The following is a 23,203-nucleotide window of genomic DNA, read 5'->3' as shown; positions in this document are numbered from 1 at the left end:
AACCGACCAACTGATTGAGGAGCAGGGCCCCAAACATCTGAAAATATAAGATCTAACGGGTTGCTAGAGACACTAGTTGACTTGGGGTAAGGCAACTGATGACTCTTACCCTGTTGACAAGCATGACAAATATGTTTATTTTTCACATCGTGAGTAAAGGCAAGCTGATGACGAGTAAGTATCCTACTGATGACAGGAGCAGATGGATGGCCTAGCCGACTATGCCAGATGGACGAAGTGGGTTTGACATTTCCAAGAGCTTGTTTATTTGGTGAAGAACTACTCGAAAAAGACTTGATGGGGTAAAGACCTCCTTCAGCTCTGCCTCTGAGAAGCGTTCTCTTCGTCACCGCCTCCTTTATGGAAAAATGATCAGGATGAAATTCAACAAAAACATTGTTATCTCGAGTAAGACGATTAACAGATACTAGATGTTTGCTGGCATCAGGAACATGAAGAACATTGCATAGATGAATCTTATGCGAAGGGGATTGCACAATACTATGACCAACGTGTGAAATCTCCATACCTGAGCCATTCGCGGCATGAACACGATCACCACCATGGTACTTGTCGCAGAAGGAGAGCCTGTCCAATTCGCTGGTGATGTGATCGGTCGCCTCCAGAATCCATATACCAATTTGTATCCACCCCATACCCCGAGGTGGATGCAAAGACAGACTTCTGTGGTGGTCCTAAAAATTAGCATCGAACCTCTTGAAGCAATTGAGGGCCGGATGACCTTCCTTGCCGCAGACTTGGCAGATCACACCAGCTTGGAAAGGCACGCGAGTGACGTTGCGTCCTCCCTTGTTGTTGTTGTTGTTGCGGCCACCGCCGCCGCCACCACGAGTAAAACCCCCGCGTCAACGGTTGGAGTTGTAGGAGTTTCCACCACCGCGTCCTCCATGAGACGCCAGGTTGACGGAGGAGTTAGATCCCCCGTTGCGAAGCTCCAGGCGCTACTCATGCGCAACAAGTTGGGTGTAGAGCTCTCCCAAGGAGATCGGCTCCACCCTGTTGGCGACAGAAGTCATGACGGAGTCATAGTCATCGCCAAGACCCGTGAGGATGTAGGATACCATCTCATCATCCTCGAGACGTCGTCCCGTAGAAGCCATCTCATCTACGAGACCTTTCATTTTGGTGTAGTATTCAGCAACGGTGGAATTACCCTTGGACGCCGTTGCCAGCGCCATCCGGGTGCTTATCACACGTGCACGAGACTGGGAGGAGAAGAACTCCTCGATCTTGGCCCAAGCCTGGGCAACAGTGGTCGCAGACGAGATCTGTTGACGGATCTCTTGCCCGCAGGACACAAACAGATAGCTCAGGACCTGTTGGTCCTTTGCCACCCACGTGGTGTATTCCTTATTCAGGATCGGCGGCTCCTTGTCATCATCGCCCGCCTTCTTCGCCAGGTACTTGGCCGGCGGCGCTGCACCAGGGCTGAGGAACTCGAAAGCTTCTGCTCCTCTAATGCCCGTGATCACTTGTGCTTTCCAAAGCGGGAAATTTCCTCGTGTCAGCTTCTCGCTGACTGGGAGGAAACCAAGAGCAGAGATCACAAATTGTTGAGCGGAAGATGAAGACGAGGAAGCCATGGCGTACTTCCATAGGGAAAGAGGCTCTAGATACCATGTAAAGATGAGTTAACGAGATGCCTTTGCCTGGCTCTCGGTTCCGTGTTTATATAAGCCGGGAAACAGCCTCCACGGCGGTGGCATATACAAGACAAGTTTGTTACAACAACTAATGAAGATTACATCTGTTAGTTATGATCTAGGATCTTAACCTCATCTAGAAGATACACCGAACCTAGACATAGACCTATTTCATTTGACAGGGCTAGTAGGGGCCAAAACTCTAGGTCACCCGACACCAGCCCACCTGATGCAATACACAAGGATTAAAAGGGACACGAAAATGCTTCACAAAACACTAAGTGACCAAACTTAGGCCTTATTTGGTTGGAGAGTTAAACTTAACTCTCATCATATCGAATATTTGGACACATACATAGAGTACTAATTTTAGACTATACGAAACTAAAAACACAGCTACATAGTAATTTGCGAGATGAATCTTTTAAGCCTAATTAGTCCATGATTGGACAATAATTGTCAAATAAAACAAAAACGCTACAGTACCTGCTAAACTTTAACACCCTCAACCAAACATCCTTTTAGTGAAAAACAACAAATCATAGGTGGACCAAGCCTTTCTCCAGAGGGGCCAGCCCCACACAGGATAGGGGATCGGAGGACACCCTATGGGTCCTCTGACCCTTGGATTTCTCCCTAGAGCTCCACCGCTTTTCTCTGGACTCTAGTCAACATGTAAACACCCACATACTCTTTCTGTTCTATTAAAAGTGTCATTTTTTACTTTCAGATTTCTTGTTTAACCATTCGTCTTATTAAAAAATTTATATAAATATTATTTATTTTGTTATGACTTATTTAGTCAATAAAAGTATTTTAACAATAATTTATTTACTTTATTATTTGCATAAAAAATTGAATAAGATAAATAGTCAAATAAAAAATTTGAAAGTCAAAAACGACATTTTCAATAGGACGGAGGGAGTACTTGGGCCTTGTTTACTATTTTCGTCAATCATCACATTGAATTTTGCAGCAGGAGCATTAAATATAGATAAAAAATAACTAATTATATAATTTACCTGTAATTTATGAGATGAATCTTTTGAGCCTATTTAGTCTATTATTAGATAATATTTATCGAATACAAATGAAAATATTACAATAGTCAAATTTCAAAATTTATATGCCGTATTTCAGGAACAGGCCAGTGGATATTGACTTGGCTATATATTTCTATTTCTCTTCTGAATGACAGACAGCCGGATAGAGACCTGGCAACCAATTAGCCATAGATTAAGGTCTTGTTTGTATTTAATAATTGTTGTTCAACTATAGACTAATTAGGTTCAAAAAAATTTATCTCGTAAATTACAAATAAATTGTGCAATTAGTTATTTTTATATCTATATTTAATGTTTACATGCATCTAAATATTCGATGTGACGGGAATCTTGAATTTTTTTAAAAACTAAATACCTAACTAGCAGTTCTCTCTGATGCCAATGGATGCTTCGGCTTTGTTTGGATGTAGTCGGATTCGCATCAATCCACATGAGTTGGTGTGGGTTGGAGTGGAACGTGAAATAAATTCCACTCCAATCCACTCCAACACATGTGGATTGAGATGAATCCGATAACATCCCTTCGGTGATGCAGCTCTCATGTGCGGCCACATGCTCGGTGTCCGCCGGTGCCTCGACTGGTGCATGTGTTGACAACAAAACGCAGTTACGCAGGCAGGTCGTCGGCGTTGTGTCTGCGCAGTGTTTCCTTGACGCATCGATCTATCTCGGTGATAACCTTGTTTTCTCGTTTGACTGAGCTCGGTCACTCACATTGGTCAATTTGTGGATCTTGAGATTGGCACCATCAGATTTTAATCCTCGGGTCGCACATGGACATACCAGGGCTTTGTTTACTTCCAAAAAATTTTACAAAATTTTTCAGATTCCCTGTCACATCAAATCTTTAGACGCATGCATAAAGTTTTAAATATAGACGAAAATAAAAACTAATTGCACAGTTTGATCGAAATTGACGAGACAAATCTTTGGAGTCTAGTTAGTATATAATTGGATAATATTTGTCAAATACAAACGAGGTACTATTCCTATTTTGCAAAAAATTTTGGAACTAAACAAGGCCCAGGCTGATTTGAATCATAACTTTTCGTTTCAACTCAAACTGGATCATTTAGAACAAGTTGCCCTTTTTTTGGCTGATAACATGACTTGCGGCGTGGTTAATGTCCATCAGATCCAAAGGCATCTACCAAGGTATGTTATATAGGCTTTGTTTAGTTCCTACACGAAAAATTTTTGGTACACTATAGCACTTTTATTTTTATTTGACAAACATTGTCCAATCATGAAGTAACTAGGCTTAAAAGATTCGTCTCACGATTTACGAACAAACTGTCATGAAGTAACTAGGCTTAAAAGATTCGTCTCACGATTTACGAACAAACTGTGCAATTAGTTTTTGTTTTTATCTATATTTAATGTTTAATGCATGTGCCGCAAGATTCGATGTGACATGGAATCTTGTAAAGTTTTTAGTTTGGGTGGAACTAAGGCCTTGTTTAGATGCACCCAAAAACCTCAAAACTTTACAAGATTCCCCGTCACATCGAATCTTGCGGCACTGGTATGGAACATTAAATATAGATAAAAAAGATAACTAATTACACAGTTTACTTGTAAATCACGATACGAATCTTTTAAGCCTAGTTACTCCATGATTAGACAATGTTTGTCAAATAAAAACGAAAGTGCTACAGTGTCAAAATTTAAAAAAATTGGATCTAAACAAGGCCATATAACACTGAATTAGCAAAGTCAAACATAAGACTTTCACATAAACAGTAAAACTCTATGGGTGCATTTAATATGGAGCAAAGGTAGGGCTAGTGGGGGGGCAACCTGATGCAATGCACAAGGATTGAAAGGGACAAGAAAGCAATTTCACAACCAAACTTAGTGAAAAATAACAAATCACAAGTGGACCAAGCTTTCCTGCGGAGAGAAGGGCTAGCCCATAGGGGATCGAAGGACACCATATGGGTCGTCTAACCCTTGGTTTTCTCCCTAGAGCTCCATGGCTTTCCTCTGGACTCTGGTCAATATGCAAATAGGCACATACTCCCGTTCCATTGAAGTGTCGTTCTTTATTTTCAGATTTCTTGTTTGATCGTTCGCCTTATTCAAAATTTTATATATATCTTATTCATTTTGTTATGACTTGTTTTGTCAATAAAAGTACTTTAGCAATGATTTATTTATTTTACTATTTATATAATATTGAATAAGACAAATGGACAAATAAAAACACTGAAACTAAAAAATGACACTTTCAATAGGACGGAAAGAGTACTGTTTGCGTTTAGCTGATAAGTCATGATAGAAAATACTGTTGACTGATTTATTATGAGAGAAAAACATTGTTGAATAGATGACTGATTTGGCTGATAAACTCAAGGAAAACTGACTTGGATATGCGGGCCTTCTTCAACTACTATATAGTGGTATCCCTCACTTCCAAGACAAGAACGTCACTCCAAGGAGTAGAGAGCTCCACTCAGTGCTAGTAGGATAATTTAGTATGCAATGACGCTAATAATACCCATGTAGTCATTGCCGACGTTTACGCAAGAAAAAGTAGTCATTGCAGACGTCTTTTTTCCTAGTTGGTAACGTGTGTTTTTTTTTTTTTTTTTGAATTATGCACGAGATATGCACGAGGGTCCTCCTGACTCCTGAGACACCGACTGCAGCTCTGGGTCCAAACCGTTGCTGACCGATTCAACTCGCATGCAAATCCAAGCCACTGCCGGGTCAACCCGCCGGCCAAAGACGGCACAGCAGTGCCTGCTTCAATTTGATTCCAGAACCGGCGGAGAGAAGCTTAAAATGAGCGCACATTGGCACTAAACTCTCTCTCTCTCTCTCTCTCTCTCTCTCTCTCTCTCTCTCTCTCTCTAGCTCGCACACACTCACTAAGCACACGCTCCACACGCCTTGCATCACTTTGGAGATCTATCATGGAGGCGAATATGAAGCCTTATTACGTGGCCATCGTCGTACAGCTGATCTACACTGGCATGTTTGTGATATCCAAGGCTGCTTTCAACCAGGGGATGAACACCTACGTCTACATCTTCTACCGCCAGGCAGCTGGCTCCCTCATCTTGCTGCCTATAGCTCTTCTCCGAAAGTAACAATCCATCTCTCTCTCTCTCTCTCTCTCTCTCTCTCTCTCTCTCTCTCTCTCTCTCTCTCTATATATATATATATATATATATACGACGTTTAGTATTATATATATTGTTTGATTTGCTGAGAAATGCAGGTCCGTTTGATTATATTTGTAGGAAAAATGCACAACGACCCATCATGTCATCTCGGGTGCTCTTCAAGCTCTTCCTTTGTGCCTTGATCGGGTATGCGCTCATCTTTACGTGTTTAATTAACTTACTCCTGCAAAACAAAAACGAAAAAACGATCAATGGTATACTCATGCCATATCAAGAGTTCAATAATCAGTCCCTGGTTTGCCTGTGGAAATTGCTTTTCAGGATTGCGCTTGGCGTAAATCTGTACCATGTAAGCCTCAAGTTCACCTCAGCAACGGTGGCATCTGCAGCAGACAGCTCACTGCCTGCCATCACCTTCTTCTTCGCGGTGCTATTGAGGTTGTATCCATCGATATCATTAGCCTACCACTGCTAAATAAAATGCAAGCTCCACTAACGCACAGATACAGTAACGCACAGTGACTTCCATGCATTTTAGACCGTAAGGACAGTAAGCTTTCTCTAACGATCACTAATTAGGCATTCCTTTTTAAAGTCTTCACATTAATCCATACAAGAAATTCGCACAATTCAGAAATATTCCGGCACCGATTATTGTCATCTGACATAAATAGTAATTGGATCTACTTCTATTGTTTACAAAATTAACCACATCTGTCATTATGAAAGAATAGCCCGTAAATATGTATGTGAATTATTACCACGTGTAATTATTGAATAAGTTAAAGTAAACCCATAATATTTGTCGACTCCATCGACCCCGGGTATTCTAGCAAAGGCCAACACTGGCACCCCATCAAAGAGAATATACCCAAAGTACATCATCTTTCTTGGAAGACAAAGAATAGATAGGCATAAATAGAATTTGTCTAATTCGGTATATTGTGTAATCTAGTTAGGTTAGCATTCTTTGTAACTGACTTATAACCAAGGGCGAACCCACCCATGAAGTCCACCTGAAGCAATGTAGAAGGCTCACATGGAGAAGGCGCCACTGCAGCAGACATCACTTGGTGGTCATCACTAGGCAGCAGTAGTGGCGTTAGAGGGTGGCTAGCTGTGATTTTGTCAGTCCCAAACTATAAGACAAATGAGGAACAGCGGTGCCAAGAGCGAACCATTTGACTTGTACACCTATTATCTCTCGGTATAAGCAGAGGCATGGGAAAGGACCAAACAAGAAGACAACTGAAACATAGATAGATCAATCAGACCTAATAGTATCAAACCATGGGACATCCGAGCAAAGCCCTAGATTAGCATAGCGCTACTCTCTACACCACTTTCTCTCTCGATTCCACCATTGTAAGAACTCTTAATTGAGCATTCCTACTAACACAAAAACACCACTGCTGAATATAGGGCTTAGATGTCCGGACTAAGATAAACCCTTGTGTTTTGAGTGCTCCAGCTAGAGGAGACACACACATCGACCAATGTGAACACCTGATTACCATGCGATTCTGAATCCACCACAATTGGTGTGCCATGTAGGGGTCAGTGTCATGTGTGATCCCCGCTCTTCGTTGGCCCAGGCGACTATCCTCACTGCCAGAGCCGGAGATGTCGCCCTCGTTGCGGTGTGCGCTTCTCTAATGAAATCATCTCCTTCGACAGTGGCTTCACCCTTGACATGGTGGCCCTTGTCTTTGTTACATGAGCTCTTAGTCTCGAAGTCTTTGTTGACGAGCATAAAAAAACAAGAGAGCTTAAGGACTATTGGACTTAGAAAAAGCTAAAAAGACTAAACTTTAGAATCTCTTTCCCGTCCTTGCTTCCAATCTTATTAGACCTTGTGTGATAATAACTCTCCGCATCGCACTTCTATTAGAAACTAAGGAAATATGTGTATAATACGAGTGCTGATTTTTTAATATAAGGAGCGCAGGCTATATATTCAGCTAGTAAAAGTCATGTATATATACCCTATGATCCGGATTGAAATGTTGCTTGCCACTTGCCAGGATGGAGGATGTGAAGCTGAGGAGCTCTTCGGGCATAGCCAAGGTCACTGGCGTAGCGCTCTGCCTGGCTGGAGTCTTCACCATCGCCTTCTTCTCTGGGCCGTCAATAAGCCCTCTCAACCATCACCATGCCTTCGCCTCCAACCCAGCACCAGCAGGCTCGACACAAGTAGTGCCGAGGGCAGTATGGATCCAATGGACATTCCTTATGGTGGTCGGCGAAATGTGCTGGTGTTTGTGGATAATCTTGGAGGTTTGCATGCACTACGTGTTTTAAGTTCTATGTTTCCTTGTCACCTGTTTCTCAACTCTCACGTGTATTTTTCTTTCTTTACCAAAACAACAAGAGCGTTGTGCATTCTCTAATTCTGAGGCTCTGAGCAGTTCTTGCATGCATGCCTGTCTGCATCCACCGCTTCAGATTCTGAATCGAGGTCTATTAACTGTGCAGGCTACGGTGCTAAAGGATTATCCAGATAAGTTGGTTGTCACTGTGACGGTGTGCCTGTTCAGCACGGTGCAAACGTTCATCGTTGCGGTGGTCGCGGAGCGGGACTTCTCCAAATGGAAGCTAGGCTTCAACATCAGCTTGCTCGCCATCTTATACTCAGTAAGTTAGTTCTGCCTTTTTTTTTTCTTCCCTCGTCACATCGTGTGAAGGCACGTTTTCGTGTAAACATAAATTTTTCAGTTAGCCTCTTCCGTTGGTGCATTCATTATTGCATTGGCCATTTGGCCTATTGCACATGCTTTTGACCACTACTTTTCTTTATCATCTTTATTTAGGGTTTAGGGTTTAAAAATCAGATTAATTTGGCAGTATTTTTCGTGTCAAACCAGTCGATATATTAGTTGAGTTTTTATTATGTGACCAATCTCGATGATTAACGTGTACACTAGTGGCCAAAGTTTCTAGAGTTTAACTACACATATGTGACGGTTGCATGTCGTAGGGTTCTATGGTGACGGGAGCATCCTACTACCTGCAAACTTGGTGCCTACAGATGAGGGGGCCTATGTTTTTTGCTGCCTGGACCCCACTCTGCTTCGTGTTCACAGTATTTTGCTCGTCGTTCTTTCTCGGAGAAATTGTTCACCTCGGGAGGTAAATCATGTACTCACTGTCCGTTGATCAAAGTTACAATATTCAAAAAAGGCACTGAAATAAACTTTCCATTTCTACTCTTCCTCTTTTGGCAGCATCTTGGGTGGAATTTTGTTGGTCGGAAGTCTTTACACCATCCTGTGGGGTAAAAGCAAAGAGAGTGAGACTGACAATGTCGCCGATGATACTGAGAAAAATGAGCATAAGAAATCTTCACAAAGTTACCCGGAAGAGCTACAACATACTATAGCAGAGGTCAAGGAATCAACATTGACAGGCTTGCCAGCTTTGCACGTCCAAGAACCATGAATCTAAGATGGATGGATTCGACTAATGTACTTAACCCCATTATGTGTCCAAGGTTTAAAAATTAAGGATATTTTCCTTGGTAGATACTAGATCTCAATCAAGTTTACTAAATCCTTAGTCTCCATGTAGTCGTAATTGTAAATTTGTAATCCTCCTCAAGCAAAACAACATCCCTAATGCCTCTACCGCATAAGACTATCTCCAAAAGCTCATGCATTACGGCATGCAAACCCAAAATGCCTCCTCCAGATGGCTTTATGGGTAAGAAACGCAGTCCAACAAACAGCGCAAACAAGGGACCTATTTTGGGTGGTATGCGATGCATGACCCAAATATGCGTCGCCTCTCTCCTCAAACCCAAATCTCTGACATCGATCCATCAGGTAGCAGCACAAACAATGGGTGCGGTTGGGAAGGCCTGGCCGCCGTCCGCCGGCCGTGGCTGCATGCGTGCTGCTAGAGGCGGGATGGAGACCGACTGGGAAGGCCTGGACGCCAGACCAGCCCCGGCGGCATCTTGCTGGACCGACCATCAGCTTCTGCTCCTCTGTACGCACATCGCCAAAAGGCCCGTCCAGCTTTCTCTCTAGCGCGAGGACCGTGCCGGCCTGCCGGGCATGGCCGAATGGGCAGCCGCAACATGGATCCGTCGGCTCCCATGCTGTTGAATCCACCGACGCCGCCTGGCTGAAGCCTGACGGCCGGTCGTCGACTCGTCGTCTCCCTCCTCCATATGCCCACGGCAGCTAGTCCTCTCCCCCGTGGTGGTTGTGCGCTCGGGTCGCCGTCGCCGTCGTCAGGGCCATCTGTACGAACGTCGAGGTCAGAGAAAGGGGCTGGGTGTCGATGCAGGGTCCTCTTCTTTTGCGTTGGCTGTTGGAGACCGGAGAATTTGGGTGCGTGACTCTTTTATGTTGCGTGACCCAAATGATAAAATAGGTCTTCTGTTTGGATTTCGCTTGTTGGAGATAGCCTAAGTGTTTTGTTGCTCCTGCGTGTGGCTAAGAATGCCAAGTTACTTTTGGCTAAAATTAGCCTTTATCTTGTTTTTGTGCAAATTTGGACTCGGTAGCCTTTTCATTTGGTCACCTTACTGTTAGAACTTATTTAGCATAATACAGGAACACATAATCCACTCTTTATGCTTAATTAGGAATTTATTTGTTGCCACTGACCTTCAGATCAGAGATGCCCATAGGGGACGTCCCCATGCCTGCTCGGGAGGCAGGTAATGCCGACGCCGGCACTGCAAGAGGTCTAGCGGCCGGTCACTGGTAGCCTTCAGGGCAGAACCTGTGCTCCCCCTGATCGGTCTAGTACTTACATTAGAGTAGCTACAACATGATAACGATCATCTTGGTGTTGTGGCCCTCTTCATTCTTATAGGCCAAACGTGATCAATTAGGCCCATCGATCATGGGTTGTGACTTGTGAGTACTCAAAACTAATCTATTCAAATTAAGGATGGCAGTTACTGTACATCTTGATGATCAATCTAACACTTACGTGAAATCTGGCCTACGTTTGAATTTGACCCATGTGTGTTGTTATAAGATTGTGGGGGTATTTGTTTTGAGCCCACCTAGCCATTTATAGATATGGTTTCATGTCCATCTCTATAAATGAATATAGGTGGGTATTTGTTTTGGGCCCACCTAGTCATTTACAAAGCTACGTTCAAAAATGATCGCCTCTAGTAACAGGTGTGTTTTTTTAGAAAAAAGAATTTTTATTCCGATCTCTGCAAGAGTTTTACACCCAAACAATTCTTATTACAAAACCAACCTCTCGTTTTTTTTAAACTCTCAAAAAGTAAAACTAAACAAAGGTAAAAACTGATTGAACGCTGAGCGCTAAGCCTTAAACTGTTCGCACTAAATCATTAATATGAAGGTGGAGGCACGTGCACGTCGAAATCTTTAATATGAAGGTGGAGGCACGTGCACGTCGAAAGCACTAAATCATTTTATTTGTAATTTGGATCAAATATAAACATTTAAACACTATAATTTTGTCTACAAATGGTAGATCCAACTTGAACATCAGAGTTCAAGTTATGCTAAACAACCCCAATATCTGCAATATCAAATTAGTCTAACTAAATTCACCATAAAATGTACTCCCTCCATCCCAAATTATAAGTCACTCCAAGAATCTTGGAGAGTCAAACTTTTCTAAGTTTGACCAAATTTATATTATAAAATAATTATTATTATGTTACTCCCTCTGTCCCTGAAAGCTTCAATTCCTAGAATTCGTGCCAGTCAAACTTGTTTAACTTTGACTAACTTTATAGAAAAGAGCATCAATATGTATAACATAAAATGAGTAAATTATGAAAATATATTCAATGATAAATCTAATGGTATTAATTTGGTACTATAAATCTTAGTGCTTTTTTCTATAAATTTGGTCAAATTTTTAAAAGTTTAACTTAGGACAACTCTATAAATTGCAGCTTTCAGGGACGGAGGGAGTACTAACTAAGTATCATTATATTCTTTCTTAATTATATTTTCATAGTATATTCACTTTACGTTAGAAATCTTAGTATTTTTATTTATAATTTTGGTCAAACGTAAAAATTGTTTTGACTCTCCAAAATTCTTGGAATGACTTATAATTTGGGATGGATGAAGTATTTTAATAGTGGAATTATTGGGTGCTCCTCTCACCTCCTCTATTCTCATAGGTAGGCTGGGCCTAGGCAATGGTCTGTTGTGACATGAGCCTTCTTCCGACCCAACAAATGCAGAAAAGACCAAACAACACCGTCCAATGGCCTTTTTAGGATAGATTGGAAAAGAATATGGGCCGATATAGGAGGTCGGCAACACAACTGTTTGTTTTTTTTTTTTGGAAAGGCAATACAACTGTTGGTGCTTCTTGGCGTTTCCTTCTTTATATGTTGCCTCCAAACCCTGGGTAGAAGTTTAGCATTATATCGTACGTAGCAGCTATGTGCATCATATTATCAAACCTATATTAGCAACAAGCCAACAACTTTGTGCATTTTCGGATGTCTGGTATTTTATTGTTCTATTATATGTTGTTCTTACAAAATATTCGATCTTGCTAATGCAGTGTTTTGGTTCATATTGGGATTTGGGAATGACCCGGTGAACATCTTGGCGACTTAGCCCATTGTTGTCTTGGGACTTCATTCTAATAAAAAATAAAATATTCTACTTTTGTCCTAAATCAAACTTCTACAGCATTGACTAAGTTTTTTTTCTTCATTGTAATTATATGTTGTTCTTACAAAATATTCGATCTTGCTAATGCAGTGTTTTGGTTCGTATTGGGATTTGGGAATGACCCGGTGAACATCTTGGCGACTTAGCCCATTGTTGTCTTGGGACTTCATTCTAATAAAAAATAAAATATTCTACTTTTGTCCTAAATCAAACTTCTACCGCATTGACTAAGTTTTTTTTCTTCATTCTAATATAAAATAAAATATTCTACTTTTGTCCTAAATCAAACTTCTACAGCACTAACTAAGTCTTTTTCTTCATTCTAATAAAAAATAAAATATTCTACTTTTGTCCTAAATCAAACTTCTACGACTAAGTTTTTTTTTAAAAAAAAAAGATAAGGATTGGATGATAAGGATAGGTCCTAGATTCCAAACGATGAGCGAACCACACCTATCATCATCTCCACTTATGCTTTTGGCTTCGCTTCGCGTAAAAGGATTAACGCACCACTACCACCATCCCCATTTAAGCTTTCATCCTCGCTTCGCATAAAAAGATTAATATGATGATGGTGAGATGGACTTTAGAAGCCTCATATGTTGGTCTAATCCACCCTTAACAACCAAGTTGGGGACTAAATCCTTCACAATTATCTCATAACATGCACATGGGCTACCACGAGCCAAATTTTAAATTGGACCAGGTGTGACACTTCCACTCTAAACAACCATCCCCAGCTTCGTAGGTCTCCTAAGGCCATCCTTAGTGTGAATTTCATGATCTAGTTTTCAACACATCCATATTTTTTAAAACAGTGCATACGAGTTTCACGGAGATGAAACTCTCTCTACTGGTATAAAACTCTTATCATCTCTCTTTATTAATACAGCGCCACATCACCATATTTAATATGCATGAAACTCTAATAAAACTTTATTAAGACTGACCTAATGATAAAAATTTTGACTGCCTATATTTTCGGAAGCAAAAATGTTGGGTAACCTTAAAACAAGGCCTGTTTTGGTCAAAGGACGCAACACAAAAACTCACAGGATTCCAAAACGTACTTGCCAGCCGCTACTTTCCGCCGATACTAATGCAGTAATGCTTAATTAACGAAAGCAATGCGTGCACACGTACTACTTGTTTGTTGGGTCCAGCTCCGGTCTTTCAAAAAAAAAAAAAAAGAATCCAAGCTAGCTAGGAGTAAGTGCTAATTTGAGTGTCCATGATCCGGAAAACCTTGCGGTGTCCTTATTAAAGAAAAAGGCCTGTTTGGGTCAAGGAGGCAACGCGAAAACTCGTCGCGTTCCAAAAACGGGGCCGGCCGCTACTTTACTTTCCGTCGGGGCAACAATGATGCACGCACACGCAGGACAGCAATGGGAGCGTGCACTCGTGTTGGTTGGCTTCGGATCCACCATGTTTTGTTGCAAGGACGACGACATATGGACATGCCAACAGCGGCGGCGACGACGACTGGAATTCCCCGGCGGCTGTGCTGTGCTGTGCTGTACGGGAAAAGGGCCGCCGGCCGACCATCGCACGGCTCCCCCCGCCGTGCATGAGCATGGGCAAGTACCGAGTCCGTTCCGTGCGCCGCAGGAAACATGGGTACGTGCGTGCTTGGCCAAGTAAACACTTGGTACGCACACTACCACATTCTACGGTGCTAGTAGTAGTATGTACCAGCCTACCACCAGGCACACCAATTTGAATTGAATTTGGTATATGCTGCGTGCGGTGACGACGTGAGTGAGACAAACAGCGAGTAATGAAGTGATAATAAATCGAGGAGTGAGTATTAATTTTGCTGCTGACGACGATCGGATTCCAAAAGGAAGGCAGCGAGAAAAGGGTGTGCGAGTGACATTGGGGCACAGTGAATGGCACATGGGTCACTGCTGCATGCGACTGTTGCCGGCGTGCAGGCCTACAATCGCCACACCGGCCTACATCCATCGAATCGGATTTGATTTGCCCAAAGAGGCTCCGGCACGCAGCATCTGCCGAACGCGAACGAATGACCACCTGAACTGACCTCGTCGTTGTCGGTCTCGTCCCTGCGCCTGACATGTACCTGGATCACAAGCGCCTCGACCGTTTGTTTAGTTCGCAAAAATTTTCAAAATTCTCTGTCACATCGAATCTTTGGTCGCATGTATCGAGTATTAAATATAGACGAAAATAAAAACTAATTACACAGTTTATCTGTAATTCGTGAGATGAATCTTTTGAGCTTAGGTACTCCGTGATTGGAAAATGTTTGTCAAATAAAAACAAAAGTAGCCAAAAACCACACTTTTTTCGAACTGAACAACTGAGAGCTGAGCTGTTCCTGTTTCTCCCGTCGCGTCCACATGGTCAGTGTGATCTGACGGCGCCGCTTCTTTTACCTCTCCCGATGTCAACAGCGTCCCCGTCCCGGGCATGGGAAAAGCATGCAGCAGGTGTAGATTCTCCTCATCCCGTCTCGAGTGCTTTGGGTTTGGGGGAGGGTGGATCATTGAGCATCCTGTTGCCAAAGCGATGGAGCAGATGCTGCATCCGTTGCCTTTTGCTTGCATCGGATCAATCAGATCCGTGCTCCAAATCCTGGGCCTCCGATCGCCCTGCCTCCCTGTGCGTCTACTAGCATTTTGCATCGGGTTCGTCAGTCGTCGGTGCTGCTCCAATCGATCACTGCGTGTTTAAGGAGTAGTATGCATTTCTCTTTGCAGCAAAAGCCGGGAAAGGGAAAGCGAGACGGATGCCGTCCGTCTTTTCTTTGCGTCACCGATCTCGAGCACCGGCAAAGACCACACCGCGCGCGCACACTCATGAGCTGCAGTCATCAGCTTTTGCAATTTCTACGCGCACAGGCACAGCAGCACTGTAGCTTTGATCTTTGGAGCAGAGTCAGAGACATACCTCCCCCCTATACTCTACTCTACTGCAACTAGTGTTGCTGATCGAGAAGATCTTGTATCACAGAAATGTTCAGATACTGCAACATGGGCTGTTTGGTTGCCTGCCACACTTTACCTTAGTCAAGTTTCACTAAGTTGGCAAGTGTTTGGTTGATAACTAAGCTTAAGCATAATTCTTTTGGGCTCCATATGTCATAGAGTTAAAAAATGTGCCAAGATTCCTTTAGACATGGCAAAGTGTGGCAACCAATTTGTTAGCCACACTTTTTGTGGCTTGCCACACTTACCTAAAGTTAGTTATGGTAGACTATGGCTAGCAACCAAACATGGCCTAAACAACGCTAGCCGCAGTAACAAGACAACAACAAACTTCTCTGAATAGTATCTTGCACCTACTTTTGCATGCATGGCGGCTGCGATGGTAATGCTGTTGGTGTTGTATATATGGTTCCAAGCTGTCCAATTATCAGGCAAACGCAAGTGGCAGCAAGTGGACCTGATCTGGAACTGCAAGAGAGGGGTGTGTGTGATCCTGGCTCTAGAAGCAGACGATGATCGAGGACAGAGGGGTATGGAGTGGAGTACAGTCTTCGCTCCGGCGGCACAAGAGAACAAGATCATCTGCTGCTCAACAGCGGCGACGGGCCCCGGGGAATGAATTCATTGACGCGACGGACAGCCTCGCTTTCGCTGTTGCTGTTGCCGGATGGCTCTGCTCTCTCCGCGACTCCGCCTTGCCTGCTCGGCCCTCCCTCCGTTGGATTGGATGATGGCCCAGCCACGGCCCACGGGAATGAGACACCTTTTGACTGTCTGGTCAAAGATTCATTCACAAACTACTCTGTAGAGCCAATCACATTGTACTAGCAGAGTAGTAACAGACAGTCTGGGATGGACATGGATCCAGGATGGAATGAACAAATGCTTAATTTACTAGAGTAGGTAGGTAATTACTACGGTAACTACATAGTTACTACTACTATTGCTACCAGAACAAAGCATTTATCTTTCACCAGCTACAGTTCCAGTATGGCCACACCCCAACCGCGAGAGAGAAGGAAAAAAAGTAGAAGCAAAACTTACAAGAGAGAAAGGGATAGAGAAACAATCTCCTCTACTCTACCACAAGGCATCCATGGCGCCCCCTGCACCGGCGTCGCATCCCCGCACAAAAACCAACTCGTGCCCTAGCATAGCAGCACCAGGATCCTCCCCACCCTACCCCTATAGCTAAACATAATTCCTGTGGGACACACACACACACAAAGAGGGCTGCCAGCACCCTCCTCCATGCCCATGCCGCTCTGTTGCCTCAACGGACGGTGGATGATGGCACTCACTGACCCTGGCTGGCCCCCCGCCGCGCAGGGCGGCGTCGGCAGGTCGCCGACGACGGTGACGGGCACGCAGGTCAAGGTCACGCCAGGCGCTTCCGCTCGGCGGCGATGCTCAGCAGCCGCGCCACGCCCTTGGTCCACATCTCGTACTCCCGCTGGCTGGTGCACTCGAACTCGATCACCCGGTGCTCGGCGGTCCGCAGGCCGAAGTACCGCCGGTGCTCGCCGTCCTCCAGCAGGTGCCGCCCGGGCCACGCCGCCACGTCCCTGCACACGTCGATCACCACACCTGCACAGTAGTCACAGCCACGGACGGACATGCCGCATGGGCGTCAGTGTCAGTGCCAGTATTGCCTGCCCGTGGGCAACAGTGAGTGAGTGAGTGAGTGGCACGCTGTTCAAGCCATACTTTTCTTCTTCTTCGTGATCGTCCCTGCCACATGCCGGCTCTTCATCTTCACCATCACCTGCAATGGCAGCCGAAATTTTTACATTTGTAAGCGAAAAATCATCACTAACAGTCCCAACCAAAGTTGAACAGCATGCAGACAGTGATTCATTTTTTACCAGGCCCATCCGGTTGATGTACACCGATACGACCTTCCAGTGCAGAGCGCCTGTAGATCAAACATCAGTACGACATCGAGCGACTCTGATCTATTTCCAACAGTACATCATGATTCTGAATGATCGTACACCAGACCAGAACACGCATTCTATTCCAACAGTACATCATGAACAGAATGCATGGCAGAAATGCTGTCACCTTTCCGGGTGCGTTTGAGGAGCTCGGTGCCGCGAGCAAGCAGCTCCTGGCTGCAGATGCCGAGGAAGTTGTTCTCTTCCTCCAGGGACACGTCGCTGATGCTGCTGCCGTTGCTCTCCAGCTTCCGGTGATGGTGCTGCTGCTGCTTGGGCGCGCCGTGCTTCTGGTGGTGCCCACCTCCGCCGCCGCCAACGCCACCGCCCTTCTCCACCGGGATCACCGCCGCGATGTTCCACACCTCCTTCAGAGCCCTCGCCTTCAATGTCGCCGCGCCTCTCAACGCTGCAACCAAACAACGATACGTTACTGACCGTTCAAGTTCTGAGTCCCTCCAGCGATGATTGCTCTGATCGGCGGTGGGTGATGACATACCAGTAGCGGCAGCAGCCGTGACAGTGACGATGTCTCCGGGAGTCCTGACGTTCACAGCCGACCCAACGACGGCCTCGAGGTGCTCCCGCTCGGCGCCCATGGACTCGGCCACCTCGACACACTGCGCGGCCACGAGGGTCGCAGCCGACGCCACGGCCATATCTGTCCGGGCAGCACGGTCGTCCTTGCCGGACCCTGAAGCGGCAGCAGTGGCCGCGGCCACGGCCGCGACCGCAGCTGCAACGGCCGCAACAGACACTGCTGCGTGGACCTGCGCATTGTGCGCCCGCGTCTCCTCTTTCTTCTTCTCCTTCCGGTCCTTGAGCCACCGGCCGACCGTCTTGTTGCCGGCCCGGTATGCCTGCGGCTTCGGCGTGCTGACCGCTCTGCAGTACTGCATGATTTCAGGTGTAAAGTTCATTCAGTTTATCAAGCGGTAAATTTAAAAACAAAAATTGGATCTTGCTATATTTAGGAGCTAGGACTGATTATATTGTCAAAGGTACTAGACAGACAGTAACGCATTCAATGATCAGCAGGATCAGCAGGAAAAATGTTAGGAGGAGTTGTGTTGGAGGTACAAATCCAGTGCAGGGAAGGTGTCGTTTCAACTGCAACAACAAATAGGGTACACCTTGAAGTGACAGAACGGTTCCAATTTTCAGAGATGGGTCCTTTAACCAAACAGTGGTGAACTAGTAGTGATTATTGAAGAAAGGTGCAGCTCATCAGCCAGTACCGCACAACACACTACACAAGCACAATGTTAGTAAACGTATTAGCCTGGGACAAAACAAATCAATCCATGAAAGCTAAAGCCTGCCAATATTCCATTTCAGAAACCAGTAAACTAGTGCATCTCGTCAGTACTGTACAAGAGCGCCACAGAAGAGAAGACAATGGACACAATGATGAGGCAGAGGAGGATGGATAATGCTAGCCCTAGATCAGCTAAAGCGGGCATCATTACGGCGGATTAGAAAAGCTGGAGGGAATAACACTCGATTAGGGACCGAAAAGGCCCAGGCGCCCAGCCAACCTCATGATGCAGCAACGGCACGGACCGCGAGCATGCCTGCGACTGCGAGCCTGCCGCCGCTGCCTTTCACCCAGAGAGAGTGATGGGCAGAGGGTGGTAGGGTGCGACATGGCCTGCTGGTGCTGGTGCTCCACCAGACTGGACATTGCTGCAGTGTTTGCTTGCGCAGGGAGGAGACCAGGGACAGGAGCGCGCTGAGACGACGGCAGCGGGAATCAAAGCTTCTTTACGAATACTGTATACGCCCAGCAAACAACAAAATCCATGGTATCATACAGTAGATAGCTGAGCTGCTCGGGGATAGAGTAGAAGTGTGATTAGCCCAGGTGGAATGACCCGAGTGCCCCTGTGATGGTGGCTTTTTCTATCCAGATCACTAATCAGATCTTTGACCATGACCTCTCATAAGGCTTTGTCTTTTCTCGGGGCATGTGAAACGGCACAGCTGTGGGGGCATTATTGGGCCAATTTGTCTCTCACGAACCAAAAACATGCATGGGCGAGCATGAACCATGTTTTTTGGGCGGAGAAAGAGGTGGAGGCATTTTCACACTGAATTTACAGTGCGATGAGTTTTTTTGTTTTCAGGCTTCAGGTGTGCTACGTATCTGAATGACTGCAACAGAGAAATTTCTTCTTGCAGCTAGCTAGGCATCCAAACAACAAATTGCTCTTCCAGCACAATGCTTGTTGTGATTGTTTGCAAGAATCATCGAGCCACCACACTGATATCATTCCGAAGGAAACATGCTGGAAGATCAGAAAAGGAAATTGGAACATGCAATAATTGTCGCCAAGGACTGGCATCCAACCACTTGTACAGTGCTGGAGGACTGGAGGTACAGGCAAGGAATGAATGAATGAAACAAAGGAGGATTCTTTCCTCAAACCAACAAGAAGGACAGGCTGGATTGGTACAAAGCTTCAAGTTTCAGCGAATGAGGGCACAAATTTGTAAAATGTGGGTTTCGTTCGGGGATTAGTAGTACGCGCTACAGTTTCATTGAAGAGGGAGGGGTCTCCATCTTGTTCATGTGGCTAGATAGAGACCTGAAGCTGCCATGTTTATGCAGCAGGGGTTGTCGGTGGGGTGACGGAAAGAGACGCATCCATGACAAAAGATTACTACTTCTACAGTAGTAAGTAGCACGCTACGCCGAAGACTGCACTGTGCTGTGGTGGGCACGGCCGCGGCCCGCGACGGCGAGAGTTCACAACGAAACGAACACGAACTCTCAGACGAGGAGGGGCACGACGGATTGGGCGGAAACAAAAGCTGTGGGGAAAAAGCAAACGGGGTAGGGCTTGCAAGTCAGGGGTTTTATTGGAAGCCGCGAAAGGCACGCCTACCAGTTCTTTGTGTTTTTTCTTGTGTACTCTCGCTCTAGAAAATTTGGTGCCCGGCACAGGGAAGGCTGCAAGGCTGGTCGCTTTGTCCCAGGCAGACCCACAGCTTCCAATGCCTACCATTGCTTGTGACCTCGACAGCCTGCTCTTTTTTTACCACTGCCACTCCCCTACGGAAATGCAGGCAAAACTAAACCGAAGCTGTGGTGCTCATTACTATTAAAAAGTTCTGTGAATATACAAAACAAAATAACTTAATACTACTGGTACAAAGAGACAAAAGGTATGTAAACAGAAACCATTTTCTTTAAAAAATACTAGAGGTAGCCTGATGCTGTTATCCAACGAAAAAAATGCAACTATAGAATACCAAATGATTAAACAAAAGCTTGGCTCGGAATCTTCATTTTCTATTCTTATCCTTTTTGTTAAGGAGGCCGTGTACCAAGCAGCGCACACAAATGATTTTCCCTGCCTTAGAAATAAAGGAGTAAAGCACACAACGACTGAACTGTATGTAGTGGTAAAAGATGCAGAGAGTCCGACACATGAACACAACAAACAGTGTGTCCACTAGGCCGGCAGTAAAAGCAGGAATCGCTTAGATTATCTACCCCTGAACACAGTTAAAACAGCTAATCTAATGGCCTCTAGTACCGCTCAACGTTCAGCAAAGGCAAGTGAGCCAAATAATTGCAGGTTACTGCCAGAGACCAGAACAGTTCTCGCGATTAAAAATTGCAGTTGCAGAGAAGCCTGCAGTACGTACGACTAGTAGCATCTCATTCTCCGAGGCACCATAAGGTGACAAGGCAGGAACTGACCTTTGCGTCATCGATCTCCGGCGAGACCGGCGGGCTGTCGGAGAGGGAGCCACCGCCAGTGAGGGGGCCGCTGCTGTGCGAGAGCCGGCCGGAGGTGAGCGGCGCCACTTCCTGCTGCAGGGTTGCAACGCACAACAAGCGTGTTTCAGACATCAGGAACCATGATTCAGAAAAGTTGTAATAAGGTTAGCAGGAACAAAAAAAAACGACTGAAATCATGTTTCTCAGGGGGGAAAGGATGTTGTTGTATGAGAAATTGATGGTGCTTAATGGAAGAGCCTTGATCATTAATGGCTACTAAGCTGCGTACTTCACTTAACTAGAAAGAATGGTGGGGATTACACTTGTTTTTTCCGGGCCTGGCAGGAAAACAAAAATCTCTTCTTTGTCAGTTTCTCCTTGTCCGAGCAGGGGGTCAAAGTGAAACCAGGATGTGGGAAAGAGATGTGTTGACTGGGAAAAAATTGCTAACTAATCAGATGTGCAGACTCCAGATCGCAAAACTTTACTGGCAGAGGAAGAAATCGGGAGGTTTGTACAGAACAGATGGAACCAACCAATCTGTCTGCAGTAAAATGCAGGCAGGAAAAAAGAGAAACCCGAATCGGCAAATAAAAAACGACCAAAGCACGCATCTCTTTTGTTTTATTTATTTAATTTAATGGCGCCCAGGTGTTACAAAGAACCAAGAGGGAAATCTCCGGTAACAATTGAAAAGATTCGACTTGTTTCTCTTAAAAAAAAAACCCCCATCAAAGAGCGATTTTGACGAGGAGGAAGAACAAACAAGGTGGATCGAACAGAGAAGAGGAAGGAGGAGGGAACGAGTGAGGGCTCTCACGGATTGCGCGAGGATCCGTTCCATGATGAGCTGCGACGTGGCGGCGGACGCGAAGGAGAAGGAGCTGCCCCCGGACGCGGCGGCGGCGGAGACCCCGCAGACGACGGCGCCGTCGTCGAGCTCGCACGCGGCGTCCTCGGCGATGGGGCTGGCCGCCGGCGGCGGCGTCGGCGGCGGGTGGGGCGCGAACGCGCGCCCCGCCGAGGCGCTCCAGGAGCGGGAGAGGAACTCGAGCGGGTCCAGCGGCGGCTCCGGCGGCCGCAGCTCGCCGGCGGCCACGGCGGACGTGCGCGCCCGGGGATCGCCCATGTCCGCGCGCGGGGCGGGGGGCAGGCAGTTATGGAGGTGGAGGGGAGTGTGATGCGAGTGAGTGGGCGCGTTACCAGTGATGACCGAGCCAAATGCCAAGAGAAATTCTTTCTCGAACGAGAGTTGTAGTGGGGCGGGTGGTTAAGGCCTCCCTGGTTTTTATAGCCTCGCCGCTCGCCAGCGTTGTTGTCCCGGCCTTGCTTGCTCTTCGGAGCTTTTTTTTCAATTCTTTTGTAAATGAAAAAGGAAGCATGCATCACGGTTAGTTTAGCGATGGGGAAAAGGTTGCGTACTACTCCTATGTCGTCCATAAGCATGATACTACTGGTCAACACTGTAGTAAGTACTACTCGGGAAAAACTTTGGTCTTGTTTAGTTCAAAAAATTTATAAAATTCGATATTATAATACTTTCGTTTGTATTTAACAAATATTAAAATCGGTGCTTTTTACATCAGCAATATATAGGGTATAATATAACATTCTTATTTTGTAATAAAACAAAAATAATATTAATAACTAGGTAGGTCACTCATTAAATTAAAACATGATTAAGTACAATTAATAGTATGTACTCCCTCATTCCAAAATATAACTGGATTTTCTAGATGCATAGCATTTTTTCTATGTATTTAGATATACATTATGTCTAGGTAAATAGTAAAAGCAATGAATCTTGAAAGCCCCTTATAATTTAGAATGGGGAAATAATAAATATAAACTAAAACTTGTTGCTTCACTATATTTTTTTTGTCAATAACTATAAATCCTATTAATTAATTATAAATGCTATTAATTATAAGAGCAGCTCCACAATAATCTTCCCTTTCTAATTTACTATAAGAATAGAGATTTTGGTGAAAATACGCTCCATTAGCCTGTTTAATGGATCTCTAGATATATACATCATCTATTATGGATTTCTCATTATCCAAAGGTGGAGAACAAGGATGACTCTTTAGA

General features: G+C 45.0%; 3 protein-coding genes and 1 long non-coding RNA gene across 5 annotated transcripts; 1 reads left to right on the top strand and 3 right to left on the bottom strand.

Annotated features, from left to right (window-relative positions):
- LOC110437095 lies at window positions 963-1,604 on the bottom strand. The gene has a single exon (XM_021465340.1). The coding sequence runs from the start codon at window positions 1,602-1,604 to the stop codon at window positions 963-965; it is 642 nt and encodes a 213-aa protein (XP_021321015.1).
- Window positions 5,524-10,341, top strand: LOC8062239 (WAT1-related protein At5g64700). The gene is made up of 7 exons (XM_002466729.2): window positions 5,524-5,819; window positions 5,977-6,045; window positions 6,181-6,297; window positions 7,884-8,136; window positions 8,335-8,493; window positions 8,837-8,988; window positions 9,084-10,341. Exons 1-7 carry the CDS (start codon window positions 5,647-5,649, stop codon window positions 9,295-9,297), a joined length of 1,137 nt encoding a protein of 378 aa, XP_002466774.1. The 5' UTR covers window positions 5,524-5,646; the 3' UTR covers window positions 9,298-10,341.
- LOC110434909 lies at window positions 8,964-9,304 on the bottom strand. Its single transcript, XR_002452469.1, has 2 exons — window positions 9,214-9,304; window positions 8,964-9,126 (listed from the first exon to the last, which is right to left on the bottom strand). It is a non-coding gene; the product is annotated as an uncharacterized LOC110434909 (long non-coding RNA).
- On the bottom strand, window positions 16,313-22,384 carry LOC8062238 (VAN3-binding protein). 2 transcript variants are annotated; one of them, XM_021451384.1, is made up of 7 exons: window positions 21,933-22,384; window positions 21,092-21,202; window positions 17,882-18,275; window positions 17,510-17,791; window positions 17,311-17,360; window positions 17,153-17,210; window positions 16,313-17,032 (listed from the first exon to the last, which is right to left on the bottom strand). In XM_021451384.1, the coding sequence occupies exons 1-7, from the start codon at window positions 22,239-22,241 to the stop codon at window positions 16,824-16,826; spliced, it is 1,413 nt and encodes a 470-aa protein (XP_021307059.1). In that variant the 5' UTR covers window positions 22,242-22,384; the 3' UTR covers window positions 16,313-16,823. The 2 variants fall into 2 exon arrangements, with proteins under 2 accessions (XP_021307059.1, XP_002464201.2); XM_002464156.2 differs by having other exon boundaries at window positions 21,092-21,205; window positions 21,933-22,383.

The sequence above is a fragment of the Sorghum bicolor genome, chromosome 1, assembly GCF_000003195.3.
Source record: "Sorghum bicolor cultivar BTx623 chromosome 1, Sorghum_bicolor_NCBIv3, whole genome shotgun sequence".
NCBI lineage: Eukaryota > Viridiplantae > Streptophyta > Magnoliopsida > Poales > Poaceae > Sorghum > Sorghum bicolor.
This window is presented reverse-complemented; position numbering and strand designations above follow the sequence as displayed.

Coding starts and splice junctions, on each gene's coding strand:
- LOC110437095 (XM_021465340.1), bottom strand. CDS start 1,604: ATGGCTTCCTCGTCTTCATCTTCCGCTCAACAATTTGTGATCTCTGCT.
- LOC8062239 (XM_002466729.2), top strand. CDS start 5,647: ATGGAGGCGAATATGAAGCCTTATTACGTGGCCATCGTCGTACAGCTG. Junction 6,298..7,883: donor TTCTTCGCGGTGCTATTGAG/GTTGTATCCATC, acceptor GCCACTTGCCAG/GATGGAGGATGTGAAGCTGA. Junction 8,137..8,334: donor GTTTGTGGATAATCTTGGAG/GTTTGCATGCAC, acceptor TTAACTGTGCAG/GCTACGGTGCTAAAGGATTA.
- LOC8062238 (XM_002464156.2), bottom strand. CDS start 22,241: ATGGGCGATCCCCGGGCGCGCACGTCCGCCGTGGCCGCCGGCGAGCTG. Junction 21,206..21,932: donor AACGGATCCTCGCGCAATCC/GTGAGAGCCCTC, acceptor GCAACCCTGCAG/CAGGAAGTGGCGCCGCTCAC. Junction 17,361..17,509: donor CCTCAAACGCACCCGGAAAG/GTGACAGCATTT, acceptor TTTGATCTACAG/GCGCTCTGCACTGGAAGGTC.